Source organism: Myiozetetes cayanensis, unplaced genomic scaffold, assembly GCF_022539395.1.
Source record: "Myiozetetes cayanensis isolate MyiCay16 unplaced genomic scaffold, myiCay2020 scf3, whole genome shotgun sequence".
NCBI lineage: Eukaryota > Metazoa > Chordata > Aves > Passeriformes > Tyrannidae > Myiozetetes > Myiozetetes cayanensis.
Genome location: NW_026087521.1, coordinates 57738953 through 57765366, shown reverse-complemented (window position 1 = coordinate 57765366; position 26414 = coordinate 57738953). Strand labels below are relative to the sequence as shown.

At 42.9% G+C, this 26414-nt stretch overlaps 1 protein-coding gene across 1 annotated transcript in view; it reads right to left on the bottom strand.

The window, feature by feature from the left end:
• TMEM178B (transmembrane protein 178B) overlaps positions 1 to 26414 on the bottom strand; it is a 226354-nt gene that overhangs the window by 17005 nt on the left and 182935 nt on the right. Inside the window, exon 3 of the mRNA XM_050324519.1 lies at positions 14051 to 14188. Within this exon, the coding sequence (XP_050180476.1) occupies positions 14051 to 14188 (138 nt within the window). The remainder of the gene's footprint in view (positions 1 to 14050; positions 14189 to 26414) is intronic.

Sequence of the window (26414 nt, the reverse complement as noted above, 5' to 3'; positions counted from 1 at the left end):
AACAGGCTCAAATCATCCATACCAAATATGTTTTAATTCTCCCTGATGCTAGTGCCCCCCTGAACCACGGGAGGAGCCACATCCTTCACCCACAGACAGGGCTCAACTTCCACAGCAATAGACCTTGAGGAATTTCCCAGGGTCTGTGAGGCAAGAACTGCTGCCTTTCTTAGATGTGCTGCAGCTGAAGGTGAGCCTTCCTGCTGCTGGGGCACAAACAGGCCCTGCTGGCAGGAGCTGCACCTGAACACCCTCGGCTCTAGTATTAGGGGTGAGGTGTCCGACTGAAACCTGAAGGTGACATCACCAATTTGAAGTCAAGGGAAATCCAAAAAGTGAATAATTAAAATTATCAGGGCACCAAGCCTACCTCTGAGACACTCCTCTCCAGAGATCACCTGTCTCATGATTTGGAAAACACTTCTTTTGCATCTGACGAAATGACGCTCGTTCTTTCCCTTCTCCCCACAACAGACAGAAATTACTCACAAACTCTACCACCAGATGTACAAAGTAAATAAACCCAAAAGCTGATTCTTCTCACCTTCTGTTTTTGGGGGCTTTGTTTGATTTTTTTTTAAATAGAGAAATTTGAAGTATTATTTATAAACTATTAGATAAAAAGAGAAACACAAAGGTATGGACTTTAAGATGTCCTTTGAAACCACATAGCTTTCAAATAAATGTAAATCTCTGCCTTTAAAGTATTTCTAGTAGCTTCTTGTGGCCACTAATGTCTTTGGAAGGAGTGCTGTTTATTTAATTATCATCCCTTTCTTTCATTATGGGATTATGAGAGAAAAAAAAATCTCAGAAGTGAAGCAGCATTTTCTTTGCCCTACTTGCTTTCACTGTTTTCAAGGTACATCAAACAAACAAATAAAAGGAGGTCTGATCCTAAAGTGGAATGTGTAGCGTTAACTATTTAAACTATATCACAATCCAATGAAATTATTAAAGAATAAACCAAATTCCCTCCCAACACAGTGATGAGAAAAGCCTTTTGGAGAGAGCAGATTTGCAGTAAACTCCTTCTGTGCACGGATTAAATGCCTCAGCAGCACACAGCTCTTGAGAACACTTTATTGCTTTGTGCATACACGCATAGAATATAAATTATTCATTAATTATGTACTGTTCCAGCAGAAGCAGCTTGCAGCATTGCCAATAGGTTGCAGAATAGCAAGGGGTTTACTGGAAAATTGCCCTTATGAAAAAAGCCGAGATGGAATGATAAGTCTGACTGTGTGATGGAGACTCAGTGAGGTGTCCTTGTGAGAATACATACCCGCCTGGGCCGGGACTTAATGCATTTTTAATTTATACCATGGGCCAGAGTAAACCACGGGGTCTGTCATGGTGCTCTGATATCGCATTATATCCTCTCGGAATGCAGTTTGCATTTGGCCTTTGGCCTCCTGCCTCACAGCGTGCCAGCAGCGCCCACACCACGCAGAGCTCTGTGCCTGCAGCGTGTCACCTCAGCAGCAGAGCCTGCCTATTGCCTGCCGCTGCACAGGCCATCTGTCACGGCACCAGAGCATTCTGTGTCCTCAGTCGTGACTGCAAATACGCACTGGGTGCCATCCTTGGGCGCGGGTAAATCAGTGTCATACACGGAACAACGCTACAGCAGCTGAGGGCTGAGCTCCAGTTTGCTCTGCTGATACGACTGACAGTCAGCCCATATTGCACATCGCGGATTTGCACATGGTGACATTTCTGTGACCGTCTCCCTCGGGGCTTGGGACTGCAGTGCTGTGCACCGCAGCAGCCAGTGAGCTCCAGCTATCAGCAAGCACCCTCTGAAGTTGGGAGTTGGCACTGAGGCAAAGGCAACACTACTTGGCTAAAGGGATGTGATTTTGATAGAACGGACTAGGGAGAAAAGAAAGCTTGCAGATCGAGTTCTGAGTGAATAACCCTCTGATTACTTTAGTGACAGAAATTCCTATGACCAACCCAAAATAACGCAGAAATAATAAAGAGTTGACTACAGCCATTAAGCAAACATAAGGGCTCGTGAACTTGCAGCGAAAACAGAGGAGGCAGCAAAAATTGTGCCAGTTGTAGGAGTGGGATACAATTCCCTATTTTACTGGGAGCAGAAGCAAAAGGAAGAATCTCTAAATATTACAATGAAGAAACATCCTAATCAAAGGTTAGTGAAATTACCCCATACATGTGCTGGCAAGCACCATCCTTGGCAACACACAAAGGCTGCTGGCAAATTTCTTTCACCTATGGCATGGACTCCAAAGGATGACCCAGGCAGAGGCCAAAAGATTAAACAGAAAGCGGCACTGGAGGTCTGAGCAAGCTCCAGTAACTCCAGCAGACCTCAGGTTTGCCAGATGACAAGACATGGGTTTAGTACCAAGCTGTAGTTCAGGCAGGTGCTTCCCAGCCTAGGCATTTGCCAGAGCTGAAATGAAACTTGTGGTGCCAGCTTGAGTTTGCCTTGTCACTGGATCTATTGTGTAGCACAGGGAATCTGTGGACCACATTGCATTTGGTCTTTTAGCAGTGAGGTCATTCCACCTCTCTCCATGCGAGATCTTTGTCTCCCAGTCAAAAAACTGAACCTCTCTCAGGAGGAACCTCAGAAGGCGCCTCAGAGGATTTGTGGAATCTTCCTTTTGTAGGAAACCCTGAACTGCTGAAAAACCTAAGAGACAGATGTTCTTCAGAACAAGTGAGACTGGAGAACAGATACAGCACAAATAAATTCAGTGCAGCCTTCTTCCATGTTGCCTGGTGTGTGACACTAAAAATACTCCCAGAGGGAACACTTTCAGGGCCTCATAATCTCTTGTTGTAGTGTTAATTAAGTGGGAAAGATTTTTAGTGATTTCTTTCATATCACCACATAATTTGGAGTGTGGGGGACTGCCCCCCTCACCCCCCCTCCATCTGAGCTGGATTGGAGAAAAACTGTCCCCAGCATCTCAGCACCTGCCAGAAAGGTGGGTCCCTGAAGTGAAGCATCCCAAGAACTGGGGACACAAGAGAAAAAAGCAGGCACACCCCAGCACTGTGCCAGGTCATCCCAGCCCCACCACTGTCACTCCATATGGTCTGCTATGCCAGGACCCTCTCGGTGGCATAGGAATCCTCTTTGGATGAAATATCCTTCTAGGTTTTGTTCTAAGCTAGAGGAGAGAGGGATGGCTAGATAATATTTTTCTGCTATTGCTGGTTTCAGTTTCTTTCAAATTTTAGTAAAATTGTTATTGTTCCTTCTTCATTCAGAATCCCTGTAATTTTTTACCTTGTCTATATTGGGGGAAGGGAAATAAAAGAAAAGAGAGGCTTCATCTCATTAGAGGTCTCACCCCCCAAACATACTCTCATTAAACCAAGAGATGCCCTAGAAGAGCCAGGTTGGCCAGAAATGAGGATGTTCCTCGTCTAGTTTCTACCAGGTCCGGCTGCTTTTTAAGTGGAATTTCCAGTGTCCAGTTGGGCCATGTCCAGACAGATCAGACCAAGTAAGCATAGCAGTGAGTTGTCCAGGAGGAATGTTGTTTTTCTAAGTTGACAACTTGAGGAGCCAAGAAGGTAAATCTAAACCTTGCTTCATCCTCTGCATTTAACAAAAATATCTACCACACACAGAAATTTGCTCCCCATTCCCTCTGTAAGGATTTCTTTCTGTCCAGCAAATCATGCCAGTATTACTCTTCCTTCTATTACATGTGCAGTTTTCTTTTCTCTTCGATGCCAGGCAAGCAAACTTTTCTTTAAATAAAAACCAGCCCAATAAAAAAATGCCAGTTTTGTTTTCACTGTCTTCCTTTGGCCTTGATGCATCTTGCCATTGGAATTCAGAAGCCAGCAGTAGATCAAAGACCTGGTGACATTATTAAAGCCTAGGGAACAACCACTGAATTTTAAAATACATAGAACTTGTTTTCCAGGGCTGTGGGTGGGAAAGCCTTTTGTATTTCTATGGAATCTGTCTCTCCTACTTTGCTTCTACTTTATTTCACCTTCTGTCAGCCCCCCAAAGACCTACTGACATCCCTGGGAAGCAAACTAGGTTGCATGCCCTTCACTGACTACGCTGGGTTGTCTGTTCTCGTAACTCTGGAAGGTGCTGATGCTTCTGCCAGTACCTCCCATGCTGGTGAGGGAGGAGTTACAAGCCAGGATAGCTGACTTAAAATGAACACACAGAGGAATATGAACAGTTCTTCTGGCTGAAAAGCCAGACTGAGCTGACTCCTAAATTTACTGTACGCCAAGTTCAGGGAGACAGATTTGAGCAAAGACTGAAAAACAATGAGTTTATAGGTGCATGTACATTACTTGCCCTGTCTTTTGCTCCAGACTACAAGATCTCTGCACCTCATTAAAGAAGCCTTTCCTCTCCTCCCAGGTGCCAGCACTCTTCCATGATCAGGTGCAAGGTTGGCAGAATTGCTTGTGTTGGTATTTCTTCCCTCACAGCATGCAAGTACACATCTAGGAGCATCAGAAACAAGCCACAGGAAAAAAAAAAAAAAGCAAACCACATTTGAACGTTGCCTTTGAAGTCAGCTGATAATGTTTCCATGGAGATCAAATGCTTTAGAGTTGACAATGAATTCTCTCCTTGAGCCTTTCTTTCCAAAGGAAAAAAACCCAAAACCAACAACAATACCCCTAAATGACTACACCCTGCAGTACAGTTGTGTTATTGACTTGAAAAAGCATTTCTATATCCCACCCCCCTTTTCTTATGAAGGTATTAGCTCTTAGGCCTCAACATTTCAGTGCTGGGTCTGCCAGTACTGGCCTAGAGAATCAGCTATATTCCTGAGGTATTGGAAAAAAATAGCATCTACTGAAAATAATGCTCTGTGAGAAGAAGGACATAACTCTGCATTTGAACTTATGCTGTAGGAGATGCAGAAATGGGAGTTACGATTCCCCCTGAGGAGTATTATAACATGAAATTATAAAAGAGCATTTCAGTGGCTGATACGCAGTGACATACGGATGTCTCTACTGCGAAAGGAAGTGACCTTTTGTATTTCCAGAGAGTCCGCCATTTCCTTTTCAAAATGAGTGCCAGCGTGAATAAATAAATGCAAAGTATGTTGCCGGTGCATCAGAGAGCAGAGAGAAGTACTAGAAGGAAAGATGTAACACACTCCCCCAGCTGTGCCTTTAAAGCATAACGTACTATGAGCCTTGTGATGCCATCAGCCCAGCAAGTTCCTTCTAGCTTGAAAATGCTACACAGGCCACCTTGGCATTGTATGAACCCCAAAAGATGGCAAAGGGGATGTGTATCTGTATGGATGATTTCCCAAATATTTTTTTTTTTTTGAGTGAAAATAGGAAATTAGCTAACATTCAGAAGGAAAGCTTCTAAAAGCTGACTACTAATGGTCAGCTGGTCTGGATGAAGAAGCACTTCCAGTCCTACCCATGTGTGAGGACTGGACATGTCGATGCAGATATGTCTGGACATGTATCCACCAGTGTCCCTGTTTTGAAATACATGAGAAAAGAAGGGCCACTCTTTATACCTCAGGAACATAACCTAAAATGGGACTAAGAAACTTGACCTGCAAACCAGGTCTGTGAGAGATACCACAAACTGTGTAGGGAAGAGATGTTTTTAATAGAATCATAGAACTGTTTAGGTTGGAAAAAAGCTCTAAGATCATTGAGACCAACCCTTAAACCAGCACTGTCAAATCCAACACTAAACCATGTCCCCAGGGTAATGGCTCTGTCACTTTCCTGGACAGCCTGTTCCAGTGCTTGGCCACCCTTTCAGTGAAGAAATTTTTCCTGATATCCAATCTAAACCTCCCCGGCACAATTTGAGGCCATTTCCTCTTGTCCCATCACTTGTTACTTGGGAGAAGAGACACTGAGCCTCCTTTTTACCAGGGTTAACAAGCCCAGCTCCCTCAGCCACTCCCCATAAAGACAGACTGGTAAATCCTTAAAGTGATGAAAAAGGACATTTTCAGAAACAGGTTGACTCTTCTTTCCTGAATATGCATGTTCTTGGCCTTGTTACAGTACTGCCTGATGGGCACAAAGGCACAGAGCCTGCATGACTGCTCCGAGCTCTGCGTCTCCTCCCAGGTCCATAAAGAGCCTCATCAGCTTGTTTCCTACAATGCCCTTGTAATGTGTTTGAGGGTTTTAAACAATCAAGAGCCTTAGAGAGGTTTAAACATTTAAAGCCTATTAACGCTGTACATTAACTCAAGTTTGTTCTGACTTGAGGCCTTAAATCACTTTAGAGCATAATGCAAAATTTAAACAAAAGCACATGAAGGAGCCAGAGTGTACACGAGTGTGGTGGGGGAGGCCTGGCAGGGGGGCCTGACTTTGTTGTGCTAAGACTTGTCTCAATTCATAACCAATTTATGGGATCTCTTGATACAAACCAGCTTTTGTCTCCATCTGGAGGTCAATCCACATAAATAAGTTCTCCCAATGGTTCTGCAAGGAGTTTTGCAAAATTCTTAAGCCCTTCTGCAGTCTTCACTAATTTAGGGCCTCCCACAGGATGGTTGGTATCTCATTGGTTTTCCAGTGTTCCAACTTTTTTTGAATTACAGATACTCTTTGAAGTGGTCAAAAGTATTATGACATTGTGAAAACTATATTTATGCCAAGCTTCACAGCTCAGATTGTCATGAATTATTGTAGACCTCAGTTTTTGCAAACATCACATGCTGCTGTTTAAGATCTGTATGCATACTCTTGTGCACACACATGTGCATTTACACTTGTCTTTCCATAGGGAAAAAAGTATTTTATGCAAACTTTCTAAAACTATTCCTTTTTGGAAAGAAGCACGAGAAACTGGACTTTCAAAGAATAATGTTGTGGAAAACTGAAAAATAAATGTGAACACAGGAAATACCTTCCATCTTCAGTATTGTAATCGATCATTTCACCACAAGTGAACATTCTGCAGGGTGGGTAGAGACCTTGATTATTAATAAGAAATAGAAACCTTGGTGCTCTGTGAGACCTAACATATTTCCTGATGAACTCCGAAGAATAGCTTTTACTTTCTCTCTTTGTTTATCTTTCTCTTTGTTTCCTTTTGGCAGCTGCTACGAAGGTACTTCATAACTGCCTGGGAGATGTCAGTCACAGAGCTTTCCCTTACACTTGCTGTATTAAATTGCTCCATTTTTGTTTCTTAAATTATTCAGCAGTGGAATGATTATTTTGAGATGGCAGGACCACAGTCTTGTAGAATAAACACTCTTATTTTCTACCGTTATGTGCTATTTTCAAAGTACAGTGAGTTAAATTTGGGACTCAAATGACTCAACAGCTGGTAACGATCCATGGCTGCAAATACACAGATGCCTCAGTTGTCAGCTACTAACACATGCACAGCACAGGAGGAGGAAGCACAGCACAGAGGCTCAGGGATTTGGAAGACAAGACTCTCTGTGGAGGTGGGGAGCGAAAGAGGATCCAGACGTGTGCAGTGCGTGGGTACCAACAGCTGTGCTGCACGGGCTCACAAGCCCTGCTTTGGAACCCCACTTTCTGACAGGGTTTGCATCCCTCAGTATCAGCCTGGTCATCAGCTCCTGGACACAGCTCCTGTGCCAGCTGCTGGGCTCTGGTAGGCACTGGAACAAAGCCCCGAGTGCATCCTTGTCCCCCCTGTGCCGTGCGACAGCGTGGCATGGCTGGGGCAAGAGAGGGTGACTCAGTGTAAATGGTCAGTCCATCCTCTAGCTTCAAGGATAATAAAGCATTTTGTTGACTTATCCCTGGACTGAGAGAAGGAATATTTTGGAAGCACTTCTGAGAAGGGCTGGAAATTACTTATGAAAGATTGTTTTCTCCCTATATTAAAATATAAAAGAAGAATGTGCTCATACATACATAGGTGGTTTTGTGTTTTTTTAAATAGACATCCTTTCTTGCATATCTGAAATAACACATTAAATTGTGCCAACACACTGGTAAACCTTTATTTTTTCATCCCTCTCATACATCTTTCCTGCCTGCTTATCTCTGCTGCTGCAGCCAGCACCGGCAAGAATAGGTGATCACCTCTGCTCTGGGAAAAGATTTGAAGCTTTTTCTAACCCTGATCTAAGTCCTCTGAGTATGGATGGGCTACAAAGAGCAATGTCTCTGCAGCACTCTTAAGAGGGTGAGGAGAAACCCAAATCAGTGGCAGAAGTAGAGCTGGCAAATGGCACTTGAATCCCCCAGACTGGCAGATCATCATTGGAGGGGAGGGAAAAGCAATTGCTAGGACAAAAAAATCAGACAGCAAAACTCCATACCACTATTGTATGTGTACAGCAAGACTTTCAGGCCTTTCAGTGCCAGGAGAAAATGGAATTTCAGGCCCCCAAGCAAAGCCCCAAGCCCAGTATTTCATGCAAAAATGTCACTAGGTAAAGACAAGAAATGAGCTACCATGTGAGACTCCAGATAATTTTATTACAGATCTTCATGGTGAAGTTAAATCATATGAATAAGGGCATTTAACAGCTGGAATAATTTCCAAATAGTCTAATTAGAGACTGAATTTTTAATGGTAAAATTTCTAATTGGCTCAAAGCAAGGTTACAGCAAGAAATACACTTGACTTTGCAAAGAATAATGAACATTTGCAAGGCTAGTAAAATTACATGCTTCTCTAAGGAAATTGTTAGCAAAGGGGGAAAAAACCCTGAAGTGATCCTGAAGTGCATGTCACAAGACAAAACTGGCAGAGTCCTGATAAGAGTGAAGAGAACAGGTAAAACATTAAGCAAGTGCAGAGAGGATTTACTGCGTTTATTTGCAGTAAATTTGGAACAAAATAAGACAACACAGAAGTCTCTCCCTGAAGGGCTGCCTTGTTAGGCGTGCAGTAAAACCCCAAACTGTTTCACTGAAATGTGTTCTCAGAACAAATTACAGACTTACAAAAGGAAAATACATGAATGTGCAGCTGAAGGACAGAGCTCTGATAAGGATGATAAAACGTTATTCTTTGTCAGTCTTCTAATACATTTACAAAGGCAAGTGATGTAGCTTTGGGATAATTGTGTGCTAAAGCAAGTACCAGAAGATGATATTGGAAGTGCCAGCTTGTATTTCCAGCTGGGACAACAAACAGCAGTTCGGCAGGGAGGTGCACAGGGTAAGGGAGGGGAGGATGCAGCCACTGCCAAAATGTTGGACCGTGCCACCATGGGGCAGCTCTACCATCCCACCTTCCCCACAGCAGGCACTGATGAGGAGGAAAAGGGGTTTGGAGCATTTAGGTACAAAGTCAGCCCTACCCTCAAATTAGGAATAATGAAAGCCACGTGATATATCAACACAGCTGACTGAAATCAGCTGGACTGGGAAAACAACAGGCTATCAGAGATTGTCTTTAAAAGATGATTTTATAAAGCAAGTAGAATAACAGAAGGTGTGGTGAGGTTGGCTTTGCATGATTGCAGAAGAACAATCAACCTAGCAGAATCTGAGATGCTGAAGCAAGAAAATCCTATGAATGAATATGATGGAGAGGGGGTAGAAAACCAACAGTTAGATGGATATAAGCTTGTTTGCTTGTCAGGAGGAAGGGATTCCTGACAACGGAATTTGCCTTGGTAGAGTTGCCACTGTGCCAGTTCACAATATCTCAACTCTTTGGAGCTGGAAGTAAAACTGAAATTTGACCTTGACAATATTACTGTTGAGGGACACCAACCAAATCAATTGACAGGTTTGCCATGATGATGGTAAACCCAGACAAGTCCAGGATTTGGATACACCCAAAAGAACTTCTCAAAGCCAGAAATATAAACACCACTTCTTGGGAACTGATGAGGAGGTCACCTCTAGACTTCAAAAAGCAAAGGCATAGTTTTAGTGCAAGTAAATTTACTTTGGTAAAAACACAGCATATAAAATGCCCCACATGCATTTCCTCAGGTAGATATTTAGCTGAATTCCTGTTAGACTACAACTAGGTCCTTGATGAGCATGAAAGCATCAAGTTTGCCACAGGACTCCAACATTTGGAAGTAGCATTACAGATGCTTCTAAGGCTCCAGAAATTATTATAGAATTACAAAATTACTGGATGGAGCTTTTACTGGTGCACAGATTTTCAGTAATTTGCATGAAAAGAAAACACAAGAAGCTGCAGGAGGATGTGCTCGGAGTCATGTATAATTTGAGTGTGACCCACTTCTGTAATAGAATTAAACAGTCTCAAGTAAGATGAATAAAATGAACTGATCAGTGAAATTTAGAAGCACAGTTCCAAATGGAGAAAGTCTCAAAAGGAGAAACTCTCCCACCTTGCAGGGTAAAATGATGCTGACAATACTGAAATGGAACTACAACAGATAGTGCAGTTCTGGGTACAGAAGGCTGTGTAACAACACCATCATGTACAATGAGATAAAAAATAGTAAGCATAATTTGCAGTATCCATCTGGCTCTATACAAGATGAGGGACCAAAAAATCCTACTGTGGTCAGAAAAATGCTGTCGATCAAGATAAGGGATCCAAGTATAAATTCTACAATAAATTCAGAACGTTATGCAAAAAAAAAAAAATTTTTGAAGCCATAAGAGACCTGTGATTGCTGTTGATACAGATACACTTGGACTAAACAGAAAAGATGAATTATTAATAACTTTAACTTGTTACAAAACATGCTGAATAACACTGTAAAACACACTCTAAATCACAGTTTACATGTCCTGGATTCCAGATGAACTAATACCAGATAACGGCCTGCATTTCACAAATGACTTGTTTCAGCAATTTGCTTGAGAAATCAGATCAACCAAACTATAGCAAGTCCTTAGGAGGCACTACCACATGGGCAAGCAAGAAAATTGTTCAGTAAATATAATAAAGAACCAGAGGTCCAAGCAAACCACATCTGGCCCTGTTAGATTATTACAGCACACTTCTTAGTGCTCTGCTGAGATTTCCTGTTCAAAGAATTATGGGCAGTAAGGGACAAACCCCATAGATAAGTTAAGCCAGCAACGTTTAAGCATTAGAAAAGAGCTATTTGTCTGTAACACAAACAGAGCAAATGCTACAAACACAGCCAAGACAAGTGGCATTGCAAATGGTAGGGAAGGTTGGATTTCAGGGTGACTATATAGCTACCAATTGAACACAGTCTCCTCTCAGCTGCAATGAAGTCAGATGGCATAAGCCTTCCAAAGCATTTTTCCCATTATTGGACTTAAGAAAAAGTTAAGTAAAACTGAGAGGCGCTCTGGCTCCCTGCATTTTAAGGACCAACACAATAATATGTTGACAGAATTTAAGTCATGACAGAAGAACCAGCTTGGTATTCAAACACCATCCAGCAATAAAATAGTTTAAGTTAAAAGATTCATTGACTCTAAGAGGAATGACTGTGCAACATATGACAGAGTCTCAGAACGTTGATAGATACTGACTTTTAGATTAAATGGCTCTAGCTGTGTATTTTATTAACTGACTGCTTCAGCTTGTAGATGTTACTTTACGCACATCTGCTGTTAAAAGTAATCAGTATAGCAGTTGCTACTGACTCGTGCAAAACAAGAAAGAGAGTAACCTTTGGGTAACGCTGATCCACGTGTCTGCGCTGAAGCAGAGAACAATTTTGATGTCCTCCCAACACCTCTTTATTTAAAATATTACACATCTTGACAGAATTTGGCAGATAAAATAATCTGGTGCCTCTCATTTCAATTACTTTCAGATTCCAACTGCTGGATCTTGTTATTATTTTGTCTATGCAGAGAGCGTTCTACTATCAGATGGCTTCTCACTGCATAGGTACCTCCACACCGTGTTCAAGTCAATTATAAACCTTCTGTTAAACAGTTTCAAGCAACTGGCTTTTTGTGGCATGCTGTCTTTTTCTTGTTTTTCAAACCTTGAGTCACTCTTATAGCTCTTCTGCAAACCTCTCCCAATTTTTCTAGATCCTTCTTTAGCACTGACACCAGATTAGGATGTCCAGACACAGTTTTGCTTTGCCCAGAGATAACCCCACCTCATACTTTCATCGCACATTCCCATAAAAACTGACACATTTAGCAGCTGCACTGCACTGAGAGCTCCTGTGCAGCTGGATGATCCCAGCAACCATGATGCCAGAGACCTTTTCAGAGCTGCTGCTTTCTGAGGGGGCCTCTTGTTCTGCGAGGATGAGTGACACGTTTTGTTCCCAGCTGCATGACCTTGGATGTGTCTCCACTGAAACGTGTATTGTTTGAGCACACCAAAAGATGGCTTTGTAAGCTATGAGTGACCCCTCCCATTACACAGGGTTACACTGCATCTCCTTTCACCTGAAAACTTTAACAGTCATCGTTCAAATCACTGCCAAATAACACTGAGCCAAAAAGAAATCCCTGCAGCTGCACTAGAAACCACTCCATATATAATAATTTCCAATTAGTAAAGAAGGCACAGCTAGCTTCTAGCAAATTTTTCCGTATTTATGTAATATACTCTTAATGTTTTAATCTGAATGTTGTGCTGTAGCAAGTTATCTAAGATTATCTAAGATTATCTAAGGTATCTAAGCATAGTAAAACAAAATAACCACCCATGCAAACCAGTTAAATGCAAATTAATTACATAAGAAATACCAAGCTAGATCAGCAGGCCCATTACCCATAATACTTTGACACCCACAACAAACCATTTACAGACATCCCCACAAAGACCAGTGTGTGCTTGCACGAGGTGCTAGTGACTTCAAATGTGTTTGTGGGCACAGAGAGAGCTGATGTCTAATGTCAACAGTACAACATGACTGGAACATAAATACTTGTTTCTTGAGCACTTAACTCCTCTTCTGGGACTGCAGAAGCTTTTCTGTATGTCACACACTTATCTGTATCGCACCACAGTACAGATAAACAGATGATAAAATGCACTGAAGTGATGATCTGCCTGGAGGGCAAAAGCCCAGCTAAACAAAAACCATCAGAGAAAATAAGAGAGAACAGAAGGAGTGGTGTTCACTTTGAGACATTCACCCATCACTGTGTTTAGGACTTGACTCTCATACCCTTCATTTCAATTAACTGTGTGCCTTGAAATTTCTGCTAACAGAAAGTTGGATGGCATCTCTAGCAAAGAAGGCTGGAATATGACGTGGCAAATGTTGGGTGACCTTGAGGGCTGGTGTAGAAATGGGAAGAAGCTCAAAAGCACAGTGTGCCAGGGCATGTACTGGGGAGTAATAAACAGAACCTCTGCTGTAAATTGTGATAGGACCAGTAGGAAATCACAAAGGAGGAGATGCATCATCCAACTGAAAGATGACTGTGAGTCTCCAGTGTGATGCAGCATGACAAAAGCAAATACAACCACAAAATACTTCAGGCAAGGAATTTCCATCAGAGAAAGGGAACCATCGCCCCACTTAAACAAGGTATTGATCAGACCTTGTTAGGGAATGGTCCTTCTCATCTGTATGTGAGAAAGGCAAGTACAAACAAGAACAGGCTGCAGAAAGGGCTGCTAGATTGATAACAGGTCTTACACAGAGAAGTCTACAAGAAAGCATATGTAGGGTGGGAAAAAGAAAACAGAGGATACCATTGCTCTTCATATGTACATCAGAGAAAGAAAGGGGCACATAAACTAAAGGTTATATCTGTCTCAAGAACAACTGATGAGTAATAAATACATGTTGTAACTTACAGCACAGTTTCCAGTTATCCAAGTGTCCCACTGTGAAATAGGATAGTGGTGGAAATAACATCTGCATAATCTTCAGATTTTTCTACTGGGCTTATTAAGTTTAGGGGTGACAGTGTTACTTGCAACAATAGAGTATTGGACTAAAAACTCAGAGGGCCCTTTCTGGTCCTGTGAGTTATAGACACTGCTTTGTGATAGAAGTAACATGTAACTATAGTTGGGTGAACCTTAATTGTACTCCAGAAGGCACTCGGAGTGAAATCAAGTCCAGATCGCTCAAAACAACTCTGAAAACATGTTTTCTGTGACTTAGAAAAGGAGGGACATGGGGAAAGAGGGAACACGAAAACAGCAAGACAAATAAATTTCTTCAAACACCAACATCCTTACCTCCCATGAGGAAGAGAAGCCCCGCCACATACTGCATAAGGCCTCGATCCCAACAGCACCCCAGCACCCCGATAATCCATCCAAAGAGGATGATGGCCACAGCCATGCCCATGAAGCCAGCTGTCATCCTGCGCAGATCTGCAGAGGGGAAGACAGGAAAACAACGTGAGTGTGAACAGTGATAAATGAGCATCATCATCGGCTCAAAACAGTCTTAATCCAAAATGCTACTGATCTTGCAAGGTCACCAGTGTGTATTGGCATGAGATGATTTGAGTAAGGATGATTCAGATAGAGGACAAGCCATAAATTAAGATACTAGCTTGGGCTGGGGAGAGAGAGCAGGTGACCATTTCAGCACACAATGAGGCTCAGTACAGGCACACTCAAGTGACTTGTGACAACTTGCTCAGGAGTGAGAAGTTGTAAAATGGCCTCAGTGCAACGTTGTATCTGATAGCTGTAGTCTCTGGGTACTAGCACAACATCTGTTTACATCCTGGCTTCTCATCTCCGTCCATTACTCCGCTGCATTCAGTGGATGCACCTGCTCAAACTGACCGGCTAAGAGGTTTCTATGCTTTGGGCCAGCACGGACGTGACAGGGGATTCACCTCCACTCTGACCCGCTGTGTGATCTTGGGCAAGTCACTGAGCCCCTCTGGGCTGCAGCTTCCCACCTGGGAGTTGGGCCATAGTGCCTTGGTGTCCAGCAGGGGGATGAGTGAAACCCGGGACGTTCAGAACAGGGAGGCACACGGATGTTCTGGTGTCACACACAATAAATGCTCTGCAGATGCACGGCTGGGGCACAGGATGCTTCAGTGCCCTCCCTTGTATCCAGATGGTGACCTTGCCAGATGATTTTTGGTGAGGGCATTTTTGAATGCTGCAGGGGAGCACTAAGAGTAAAAGAAGGGCAGGGGGTTGGAGTGAAATATTTTGTGCTTTTCAAGTGGGGACTGAGTACTACATCTGATACGAGTGCAAGGGATTGACATGTGCTTATTTCATAAATAAAGGAAAAGGACCCCCAACACCTAATGTAAGGAATCCTTAAATTAAGGCCTGGCTATGTTGCATATTTGCCTTCTGCAAAAAGGATGGGACTGCTGGGATCCCCTCCCTGCATGTGCTGGGAAGAAAAATAAGATTCTTCACAGTTGGTTTTGATGTGAAATCTGGGCAGTGAGACCACCTGGCAACCGAAAGAGCAAGGACTATGTGAGCTAAAGAGCACTCTCACACCCTCAAATAATGAAACAGATGGGGTTATCTTCACTAACATTTGATTGTTCCCTGTCCCCCCCTCATGCACACATAAAAAGTATAAGCTCTGATATGTCAAGACTATATGTATAGGGAAAATTCCAGCCAAGTCAGCTCTCCAAACATTTGTTTCTTTCTTGAAACTTTTTTTTTTTTGCATAGCAATGATTTTACTTTTCTTTTTTTTTTTTTTCAAGAAACGGAATGCTTATGACAGAGGAGAAAGATTTGAAAACTGTGAATCATCCTCCAGTCTCTATGGCAGCTTTTCTCCTTGGCTGGCCTTGGACTATTTCTCAATTTCTGTAATTTTTTTATGTTCTTCCCACAGTGGATAAAAGGACCACCAATACCAGCAGTGCAGATTCAATGAAATTTCTGAACAGTGATAAATTCCCATAGTCAGAGATTTATGTATCCAAAATGCTAAGTGTCCACAAGGTCTATAGGTATGTTGGGACTGAATGATTTGATTTAATGGAAGGCAGTTTACTCGGATTCATGTTCATTATAGCCCTTCTTAGGCAGGATCAAGTTGCAGAATGTGACCCCTCCCTTCACACTATAACTGGTTCCTGCAGACTGTCACTGATTTTTCAAGGAGTCTGACAACAGATAACCAGGTCTTCGGGCCACCAGTCATCAGGCCCTTTAAACAAGATACACATCTTAAAATTGGTACTTTTTTCTTAGGTTTTGTCCCACCACATTTGAGTAGGTTCAAGGATTTCTAGTGCAGAAAAAAAAAAAAAAAGCCTTTCCTGCAGCAACTTGTACTTCCCATAGGCAATGGCAGTCTCTGCTCCTCAGGAATTTCTGAGTGCTTTCTAAAACAAGCAGCAAATGCTAGTAAGCATGTTTGACGGCCGAGTGTCTCCCTGCTTTTTCAGCCCGTGAAGGCTCAATTTGAAAGATGAATGAAAACATAAAATGTTTACTGTTTCCTGTGTCATCTTCAATAACAGCACGAGACGCCTGTCGGAGGTGCTGCACGGCTGTCTGTGCCAGCCCTGCAAACCCCTTCCGTGATAACTTGTGACTGCTGACTCTGGGTAACAGCAGCACTTGTTCTTCCTAATGGAAACATACCCGAACAACCTGCTTTTAATGAGCTGAATTTAAATAGCCTTATTCAGCTGCAAGATGTCTATAACTCCTCGACCTACCCCAACGCCTAGCTGATGGAGCCAGTTTTCATAGGTCCCAGAGTGGGTCACAACCATTCCCACATCCTGTACACCAAACTAAGGGATGGTTTTTATCCCACTAAAACCAGTGTGGGTTTTGCCACTGAACAGAAGAGTTAAATGACCGGGACCAAGATTTCTAGGCCAAATTTTAATGTTTGTTTCATTTGACCTCTCCTCCTCAGGGAGCCCAAAACTCTCTTTCTAATAACGCAGCAAAATTCATCATCTTTACTCTGGGCTTACGTTATCTTCTGAACAAAAGCCAGAAAGCTAACTTCTGGCAGACACTTAATACTACATGTTAAAAAAAATTCAAAATTGAACTTCCTTATGAAATCTTAGTTGTCACAAATTCACTGAGCTTAGCTTAAGATTGCCACTGCTTAGGCCAATTGCAAGTCTGTTCCTCACAAGTCCATCGGTTAGGGCTTATCTGAAACAAATAATAAGATAAACTTTCTTCTCTATTTAAAACAATCTTGGCTTTTGCCCTGCCATAACATTCCCCAAGGGGAGCCTCCAGAAAAAGGCAGTGCTGGGAAAGGGGGTTTCCAAGTTGGTTTCAATAATAGCCTGCACTTGTCCAACAGCATCTTCCTGGTGCTCCTCACCTGCCAGAGCCCACAGGAAGCTGAGGTCAGTGCTTGGTTCAACTCTGTTCAAAGTGATTCTTTTCTGGGAAAGTACTTTCTGTATGTAAACAAATCATCACCCTCAGGCTATTTAGTGAAGGCCAGGGAACAGGAGCCTGTATTCCCGGGACTCAATCCCTATTAGTGGTACTTTTTATGATTACTGTTTTGTTGGTGTGGGCTCCACATGGAAAGGACAGAAGAAAAGCGAAGATTTGCATTGTGTACTCGAGGCAATATTTAAATTTGTTCTGCTAATTTAGGATGGAGGGCTGACATACAAATAAACAATAGCTCATCAGTACAAATTGATGGGGTTTTGTCTGAGTTTGATTGGCATTGATAAGACCCTTCCTGAATGCATCCTGCAAAGGTAAAAAGGGTCATGCTGTCATGTAACACCACTTGATGTCATTTGAGCATATCCTGAGTTTGTTTGGCTTTATTTTTCTGAAATTGCTTTTATTTTTAGACTATGAAATGAATAGTTCTCTACATTCTTTCTCTCTTTGAAAACCTCTCTGAGTAACTACAGCATCTCAGGGTCATGGCATGATGATCCCAATCAACTGAATGAGTGGCTGTGCCAGCAAAATGCATTGTTGAATCCTATACAGCCAAGCGGGAGCTGCCACAGCAAACACACCTTATCTCAGTGCACTCATGTGCATTTCTTAGCTGGTTATAGAGCTGATCCTCTGCTGGCTACCCATCCCATGTACTCACACTGCAGCAAAGTGCAGACGCTGCAGGGACACTTTTAATTCCCCTTCTCCTCTATTTAGCAAACCAAACCTTCAAAACTGTAGTTACAAGGTGAAAGTAAGGAAGGTGGTAAATTGCTTTCTCTGTAACACCTACAGTACTGAAGTTGAGTTTTAATGCTTTGCCTATATGACTACTAGTTTCAATTATTTACTGTATGGACATAGATACCACCATCACTTATGGGTGAAAGTGCAGTATTATCTTTCCACACATGTTTTAGAGACACCTTCTTCATCCCTTTTTCTTTCTGATGTTGACTTAAAGCTATGGGTGAATATCTTGTGTTTGGGAGTACTCTTCATGCCTAGCGCTGCCACAGGTGCTGCTGCATGTAACAGGCAGGAAGCTCAATCCTAACTCAAAAACAATGTGGATCATCAGGCAGGGAATACAGGCATCATATTCATGAAGGCTGTAAGCCACGAATTTCTTGACTGGTAACAATGGAGAAGGGACAGGGAATGAAGCAATCCAATTCCTGTGGGTAAAACTGAAATGGTAAATTTGAAAGCCACAAGCTTTGGGAATCGTGATATAAAGAGAAACATTAACATTTTAGACAGCCTCCTTGAAATAGAGACACATTCTCATACAACAACGTGCATTTCCTAAAAGCATTTTAGTTTTCTGCTGGAGAATATTAACTCTAGAGGTTTTCTGAAGATAAATAAAGGCAGAAAAGCTGATTAAGATCTGTTTATTTCCAAGCAACGTGGTGGAAGGTTCTCTCTGTCAGATTGCAAATGCCCCTGCCCTTTCTTTCACCCTGATATCTGTCCATCTGTATTTGTTATGAGCAATAAAGTAATTCATGCTGGTTATCACATCGTGGAAGAAGTTTCACACCCCAGCAGCTGCAAACATAACATGTTCTGAATCAGCTTTGCTTCTTGAAAATTTCAATATGCCTTTTTGACTCCTGGTGTTCTGTCTGCTTTCTGGAAATTGCAAGTCATCTTTCTAAAGCAAGGGCTTGGTCTTCCTCTTGGTATCTTTCTATCTTCCTTTCCACATAGTTTAACAATACTTCCAAAATACTAGAGGTTTCTTTCCTCACAATGCATACAGCAAGGAATATATGATCCTTTTGTGAAAGACGGGAAACCGAGTGGAGAATAGTCAATATGCCCGCAGCTACATGAAAAGTCTGTGGAGGAGTGTATAATTGAATCTGTGTTATCAGGCTTTCTGGCCAGCCCTTGAGCCATACAGCACTGCTTTTGCTTTCAAAATTGCTTGTTCTCAAGCATTTGGTAGCAGATCAAGCTACAGTGCTTGTTATCAGACCATCAGAAAGTGCAAAACTGCTGCAAATAGTATTTCAAATAATCCACCCTTCCTGTCCTCCTTTCTTCTCCCAATACTGAAAGGTCCACAGGGACTAAGGACCCTGAAGTCTCTATGCAGAATATCTAGAACAGCTTAGGAGACATTCTGGGTACAGCACCTTTCTTTCCTGAGGGGTCCCAACAAAAGGAAAGCACAGATGTATTTCTGTGCCACTCTAGGACCAAATGTCAGGGTATAGTAACGTCACAAGCAGGAATAGACTGGCATGACATAATTCTTTAGCATAATCCTTCATTGCAGGTCACTTTGATCTATACCCCCCTGCACTAGATTCCCTCTGATTTGTCTTTAGAAGGGATTAAGAACACTTGTATTTAAAAGGAGTCTAAATCACTCTTTTTCTTTTTCCAACCAAATATGTGTATTGGAAATTGTTGAAGAACAGTACACAGTCCTAGAGCACAGTTTACCAGATTTCACTGAGCTTTAAATTACTTCACTGAGTTTAAATTACTTCTCTTACAAAGAATCAGCAGCACAGAGGTATATTTCCCTGACATTATATCTCACCCCAAAACTTCAGGGGAGCACGATAAAATCAGACAGATATGTGTTTTATTGAAAGCCAGCCCTAGCAGCTCCCAGGTACAACGAACAAGTGAGTGTTAATGCGGGTGATTTTGAGTGGCATCTTCTGGCTCACACTATTCTCTCTGCAGACCTCGAGACTGTATTTTGGATGAGGTTGGCAAATAGAGGGTGAGGCTTTTTTAATCTTTTCTTTCTGCTTCAGGTAGGGAGAGATAAGAAAAGAAATACGTATTAGTCTACCTGAGACTCAGTTAAAATCTCTGAGTGCCTTTTACTGAATCATGTGGCAAACCAACCTTCAGTTTAAAGACTACTCTAATGCAATTGCAACGAGCACAACCCACTCCAACAAAAGCAACAGTAGATTATATTTATATGGAAGTGACTCAGAAATACACACAAACGTACTCTAAAACACAAGCCTCTCAAAGCTGAGAGAAAGAGCAACAGAAAACCCTTACAAAAAGAGAAACTGGTTCTCTCAAGGATATTGGTAAGCCTTCATATCTCAAGAAGTGCAAAGGGGTTTATAAGATAGGTGCATAACATTTCCTAAACCAAAAAATCCCATCACCTTCTCTTGACTGGAGCTTGTTGCTTGTGTGACTGTGTTTGCTGTTTGTGTTTGGTTGCCAGCAGTTTGGTTGCTGACAGGAAGCTTCACAAGCTGGCTGTGGTCTGTGCTAGTCAACAAGTCCCTCGGGATGAGGTCTTTGTAGAATGGACATCCTGACACATGATTTATTCTTGTCAGGACAGGCCCATCTACATAGATTTCCTCTGTCAGAATTGATATGTTTTCTTACAGTTATTTAAACCAGAAAGATTCACAAAAGAAAGGTGCCAGTTATGCACTGCTGGCACTGCAGTCTGGCTTCCTTCATAAGAAACTCCGCAACTTCAGGGTCAGGTGAGCAGCTCACCAGGGAGAAAAGAAGTCCTGTCTTCTACACAGGCTGCCACCTTTAGAGATTCATGCTGACAAACAGCAAACTCCACGTGACGCTGCAATTTCTTGTCCCTGGTGAATTTTCATAAAGCACCAAAGAGGAAAGAGGATGTCCCAGACCAGGCCACACACCGGTGTGTTACTGTCTGATAGCAATTCCTCCAGTATGTGGGAACACTGCAAGGGCCTAAGAAATTCTGCAGTGGCTGAAAGCACTATTTGGAGCTCAGATACCAAGTTCTGATTTTATTCTTGCCTTTTGCTTATGCAGAACAGAGAGGAGACAAAAGAGGACCCCTAGATAATAAGGAAGTGATTTAAAGAGGCACTAGAGAAGGAAGGAAACAAAGATTGTTTAAGTGCATGGCAGAAAAGGGTGAGAAAAAATGTCTCATGAGGTTGAAAAGACAGATTTGTTTTCAAGAGACTTTATGATATGGATATTAGAGAGTTCAATGCATAAAGGAGGCATTTGCACAGCAGAAATTTAACACATCAGAAGCAGTTCTATTGCACAAGGCAGAAGACTTAACGTTATGTCTTGGGAAAAAGATGGCTGTGAATACCATCCCACAGAAGGGTTCAGCCTTTTGCTCCAATCCTACTTCCCCTTCTGCTCAAAAAGAAACTCTGGCCAGAGAAGCAAAAGAATTTTACTATTATCTGCTGGTAACAACAGTTACTCAGCTCTGAGTGACAGCAGGCTAGGAAGGAAAGAAGAGCTTTGCCCTTACAACCCCTGATTTACTGGGCCAGAGTAGCTGAGCCTATGCCAAAGCATCATTTGATTCTACCCTCCTCTCTTCTCCTCCACCTTACCCTATTCCACAATATTTCCTCTCTTTCTTTGGTTCTGGAGAGATTTTTTTTTCTCTCAGAAAGTACCTGAAGCTGATAATTTATATTTCTTTTGTGATGTTCAAGGGCTGATCTTGAAGAGTCTTTCTACAGATTTACTAGTCTTGCTTTTAACACTGCAATGTGTGTTCACCTGTGAACATTTCCCAGCTTCAGTCCCAGCAGAGCACACTTGTAATTTGCCCAGTGAACCCTTTCATCCCTCCTTTCCCTCTCTCATTCCCCAGAAAAAGGGAAGAAAGGCTGAGGCACTTTTATTTTTGGCCATCCTTCTTCATATTCATAGCTTTAATCCTTCCTGCTCCTGCTAGGTGAGGCCACACAAAGCAAACATTTCTCAGCTGTAACCAAGCTAAGAGGCTTCTCCTTACACAGCTTTTGCAGATTATGCAGGTTTTGAAAAATCTGAGGCACATCCAATAAAATGGCTTCTGCTCAATTTCAGTGTGGACTTTGGGACTTTATGACATCAAAGCTGTGGGTTTGGTTTTTTTTCCCTTCCTTTACTTTTGAAAAACTCAGATAATACACACAAACCTTTACAGTAAGGTCACCTCTTACTGTAAGTGATCTCTACTTGGAGCCACCACACCACAGGTAGGATCAGTCCCTCAGCAACACATTAGCCTGACCAGAGGGATCATTCCTAGAGCATATGAGGCATCATCTTCCTGCTCCCAGCACCTCCAGCGCTGGTGGCAGTGGGAGAGGCTGGGTGGAAAGCCCAACTTTCTAAATGGAAAGTGAAGACTCACTCTCCAGTGATCTGGAAGGAATCTGCGATGGGCTCTGGGTTAAGGGCAGAGGTGACACCCTTTGTTGTGAAGCACTCTCAGTGCTGGTGAGGAGCACAGCTCTGACACCAGGGAGACTGAACTACTCCATCTGTGCCCCCACGAGGTACAGTGCACAGGAGGAAATACAGGGCAGGGCATCAGGGCCAGCTCCAGCATACAGCCCTGCTGCCAGGGTATCCTGTTACACCTGGAGATGCCTTGGGGGCAAGGGACTGAGCACCTGGAGTGAGGAGCCCAGCCAGCTCTGCTTTTCCTGAAATCACCAGGAGGGTTGGGTGCTCCAGGGTTTTCCTCTGAAAATCAGACTTCCTCCTGTCTCCCGGAGGTGCCGTGGAAACCAGTTCACCACTTTTTCTCCTGAAGCATTCAGATAATAATGACATACAGTCAGATAATAATGACATACAGTAACAGTTGTATGAAAATAATCTGGATACAGAAAGCCCTATAGCCTATCCTATATAGTAATGTCTTTATTATTCAGTTTACAAAGTTCCCCTTCCATAGTGAGCAGACTCTGCCCTGTTACACTCTGCTTTTTATATGCTGGGCAACACTTCAGTATCTACATATCCACCAAATACATGGAAGTTTATTAAGATTTAATCTTCAGTTAGTATCTCTCGAACTGATTTCTTGCAAAGGTGGTCAGGGCTCATCAGGGTCAGACAGAAACAGAATTAAGAACAGAATGACTTTTTGTCTGTCCTTTTTCTTTCAGTGAGGAAAGAAAGGAGGACAAAACCAGATGGGTAACTGAAGAGAGTGATGAGAAAAATTAAAGAAAAGCTTACATTAAAGAAGACAAGGGAGCAAGAAACATAGCTCGTATGTAAAACTCCAGTATCAGGCAGTGTTAAGTGTCTTTTGTAAAAAGCAGATTTACCCTAAGCTTTTCCCAAAGATAAATGAAGGTGGGGGATATGCAGCAATGGAGCAGATTGAGGAGCCAGGGTAATACAGAAAGTGAAAGACTTGGTAACAGCTCCTTTGTTTTACCTTTCTCCCTCTGCATTTGACTTCCGTCCTCTGCTGCCCATCCCAGCACCAAAGTCTTGCTCATATTCAGGAGCAACTAAAACATTATTGTAAAAGTTTTTATTTCCTTTCAGCCCCTGCCCCAAACACTGCACAAGGCTGAGCATAATCCCAGCACAAAGCATTCCGAGCAGCACGTCTGATAAAGGGCCGGTATGAAAAAAGGCTGGAGGTGGAGGGATGGCGTCTCTGCTTTATCAGTGCCCCAGCACTCTGCTCAAACACACTCATTCCACAGATCTCAGCATCAAACGCTTTCAGTCAGGAACTCTGAAAGGTGTACTCTTGTTTTTTTAAAAAGACCATTTAATGCAAGTGAGGTTGGGCTGAGGTCTAGGAAAAAAAGGAAGAAGGACGGAGGAGAAGGAGGGAGGAAGTACAGAAAGACATTTACAGCTGTGAATAAAACACTGTCCCTTATGGAGAAATTTTGATTTTGAAGTTTACTCTTCTATTAACATTTAAATTGAAAGGCGTTTCTTCCAAGCTCCACATAGGAAACCAGAAAATCTGCATTTAAATAGATACCATTTAAATGTGGGGGAAAATATATATCAGCATTGAATGCTTCCCCATTTGACTGAAAAGAACTTCTCTTATAGATGATTATTAATTTTTTTCCTTTTTTCTTTGTGTATGCTAAAAAGAGAAATTGGAAGTACATTAAAATTCTGCTTGGCACAAGAAAGAGGAGGGGGGATGGTTGCTTAATTGACCAAAACCCTGATTTTGAGCTCGGCTTTTCTGCAGGAAAGCCTCTGAAGCCCGCAGGAGGCAGTCGAGCCTGCTGCCAGGGTCAGGGCCAAGAGGGGCCTCTCCTGCCTGGTCCTGGGGACATGATGCCCCTGCCCAAGGGGCTGCACATTCCCACTGCAATGCCCATCTCGCCAGGTCGCCAATTCCCAGCTGGAGAAGCGGATTTTCTGCAGTTTTGTTAGACCTCCTGTGGCTTCAGGGAACCATCTAGAAAACAGGGACAGGCACCTCCCCGAAAACTACCGTGGCTCTTTCGTGTGGTGCTGAGCAGGGTGTCTGTCACAGGAGGAGAGCTCACAGCTGAGAAGTCTGTGGGGTTTTGGGAGGCTGTGCTCAGAGGGTTTGGAAAGAAGTCCTGGGGCAAAAGGAAATGTTCGCAAGTTGATTCATATTTCACATCATGCTCTCATCACGTGCATTGGCACCTGGGGCTCTGCACAATCCACCACAATCCCAGAAAGCTCATAAGAGATTTGGATCTGGTGTTTTGCACAGTGCTACCTCCTCTCCTGCAACAAAAGCAGTAGGAAAAAAGAGCAGCCTCCTGAGCGGGGGAGAGCTGAAATGCCTAATGAACATACAGGGAGGTGGAAAGCTGGGAATGAATAAAGGCAATATCCCCACATCACCTTTGTGCTCCCTAACTCTTTCCCTCACCTGTCCATCCCTGCCTCCTCTCTGCCCGAAGCGACCAAGCTCATCCTTGCCACGTGCCAGGGTCTCACACCCCACGTGTTACCCTTCAGCTCACATACAGAGGGACAAACAGGAGCAAGGAGGGGAGAAGGGAATGTCCTGCCTCATGACAGGGGCTTTTCACTGGCTGTGTCCCCAGTTCTTGTTTTTGTCACAAGCAGTAAAATGAAATTTCACCTACCAGCAGCATTCAGGGAACAACAACGAGCCAGCTGTGAATGGTGCTCGCTCTAATTCCAGGGTACACTGGGCCTCACCACCACCCAAGAATCCCCAGGACAATCTGATTATTAATATTAATTTTTTTCTCCACCACATCTTAAAGGTCATTCCTACAGAAAAGGTCAGACACATACTACCCCCAGCAGTGCATTATCGGCCACCTCGAGGGCCTTTTCTGCAGTGTCAGTGAGGAGCAAAGGAGGGTTGGTGTCCCAGAGGCTCAGCTGTGGACTCTGGGGACTTTCACCTTTAGGTCACAGGGCTGAATCCAGGTCAGGCTGGTGGTGGCTGTGAGTTACAGTCCAAAAGCCAGGGCAGTGGTTCCTGGGAAGTAGCAGCTTCATATAAACCCAAGGGACAAGTACCTATACTGTGCCTTGGCTCTTTTTAGAGAGTAACTCAGATTTAAACTTTTGGTAGGGTCTGGGCACTTCTCTCCTTCCTCCTTCTCATGACAGATGGCTCCAGTGTTCACAGCTGGAGACTGGGCTGACTTCAAAAAACACCAAGGTGGAAAAACCAAAGCTAAAAAATGAGAGAAGGATAGCTCAGTGATCCAGGTACTAGGAGAGGGTCTGTAAAGATGTAGATACTACTCATTGCCATCTCACAGACATGCATGGCAAGAAAGTCAGTTTTTCTGTGCCTCAGTTCTCATAAACTGGGATAATCTCATCTCACCAGGTTCTTTTGAAGATTAGTACATTAAAGATTGCCATAGGTTCTCTGTAGTGATGGTACCAGCAGCCCTAAAAATGCCTTGAACAGATAAAAACTGCGGTAGGATATGGGAATCTTTTTCAGTGCTGATTCAGAATTCAATTTGATTAAATCTGAAAAAGCAGAGAGATATAAATAAGCAAAACAGTATATCTCATCTGTGTACAACCTGTAAACCTGGGGGAGCAACTGGAAATCTTGACTCTTTTTTGGGCCAAGCAGGTATCATGGAACCCAGACCCACAACCTCCCACTTTGACGCTGGGTTTTCATCAGACCCAATTTTTGCAGCATGATCCTTTCTGTAGTCACTGGGTTGGTGAAGATGAACATCTACTGCCACTCAACACTGGAATTAATTTGGCCAACTCGCTCTCTCTGCCTCTCCATCCCCCTCTCCCAGCTTGCCAGGATCTTACCAAGAACAGCCTCGTTCTTCCTGGGATCTCTAGCTCCTATGCAGATGACAAGCACTTTCTGAAAGTATGTATGTGACAAGAAGAAATGTTCAGTAGAAATAGCAGGTGCCTGGAAAATAGATTCCCATTTGTCCTTCCCTGCCCCTCTCCAAAACCCAATCATTTCTGT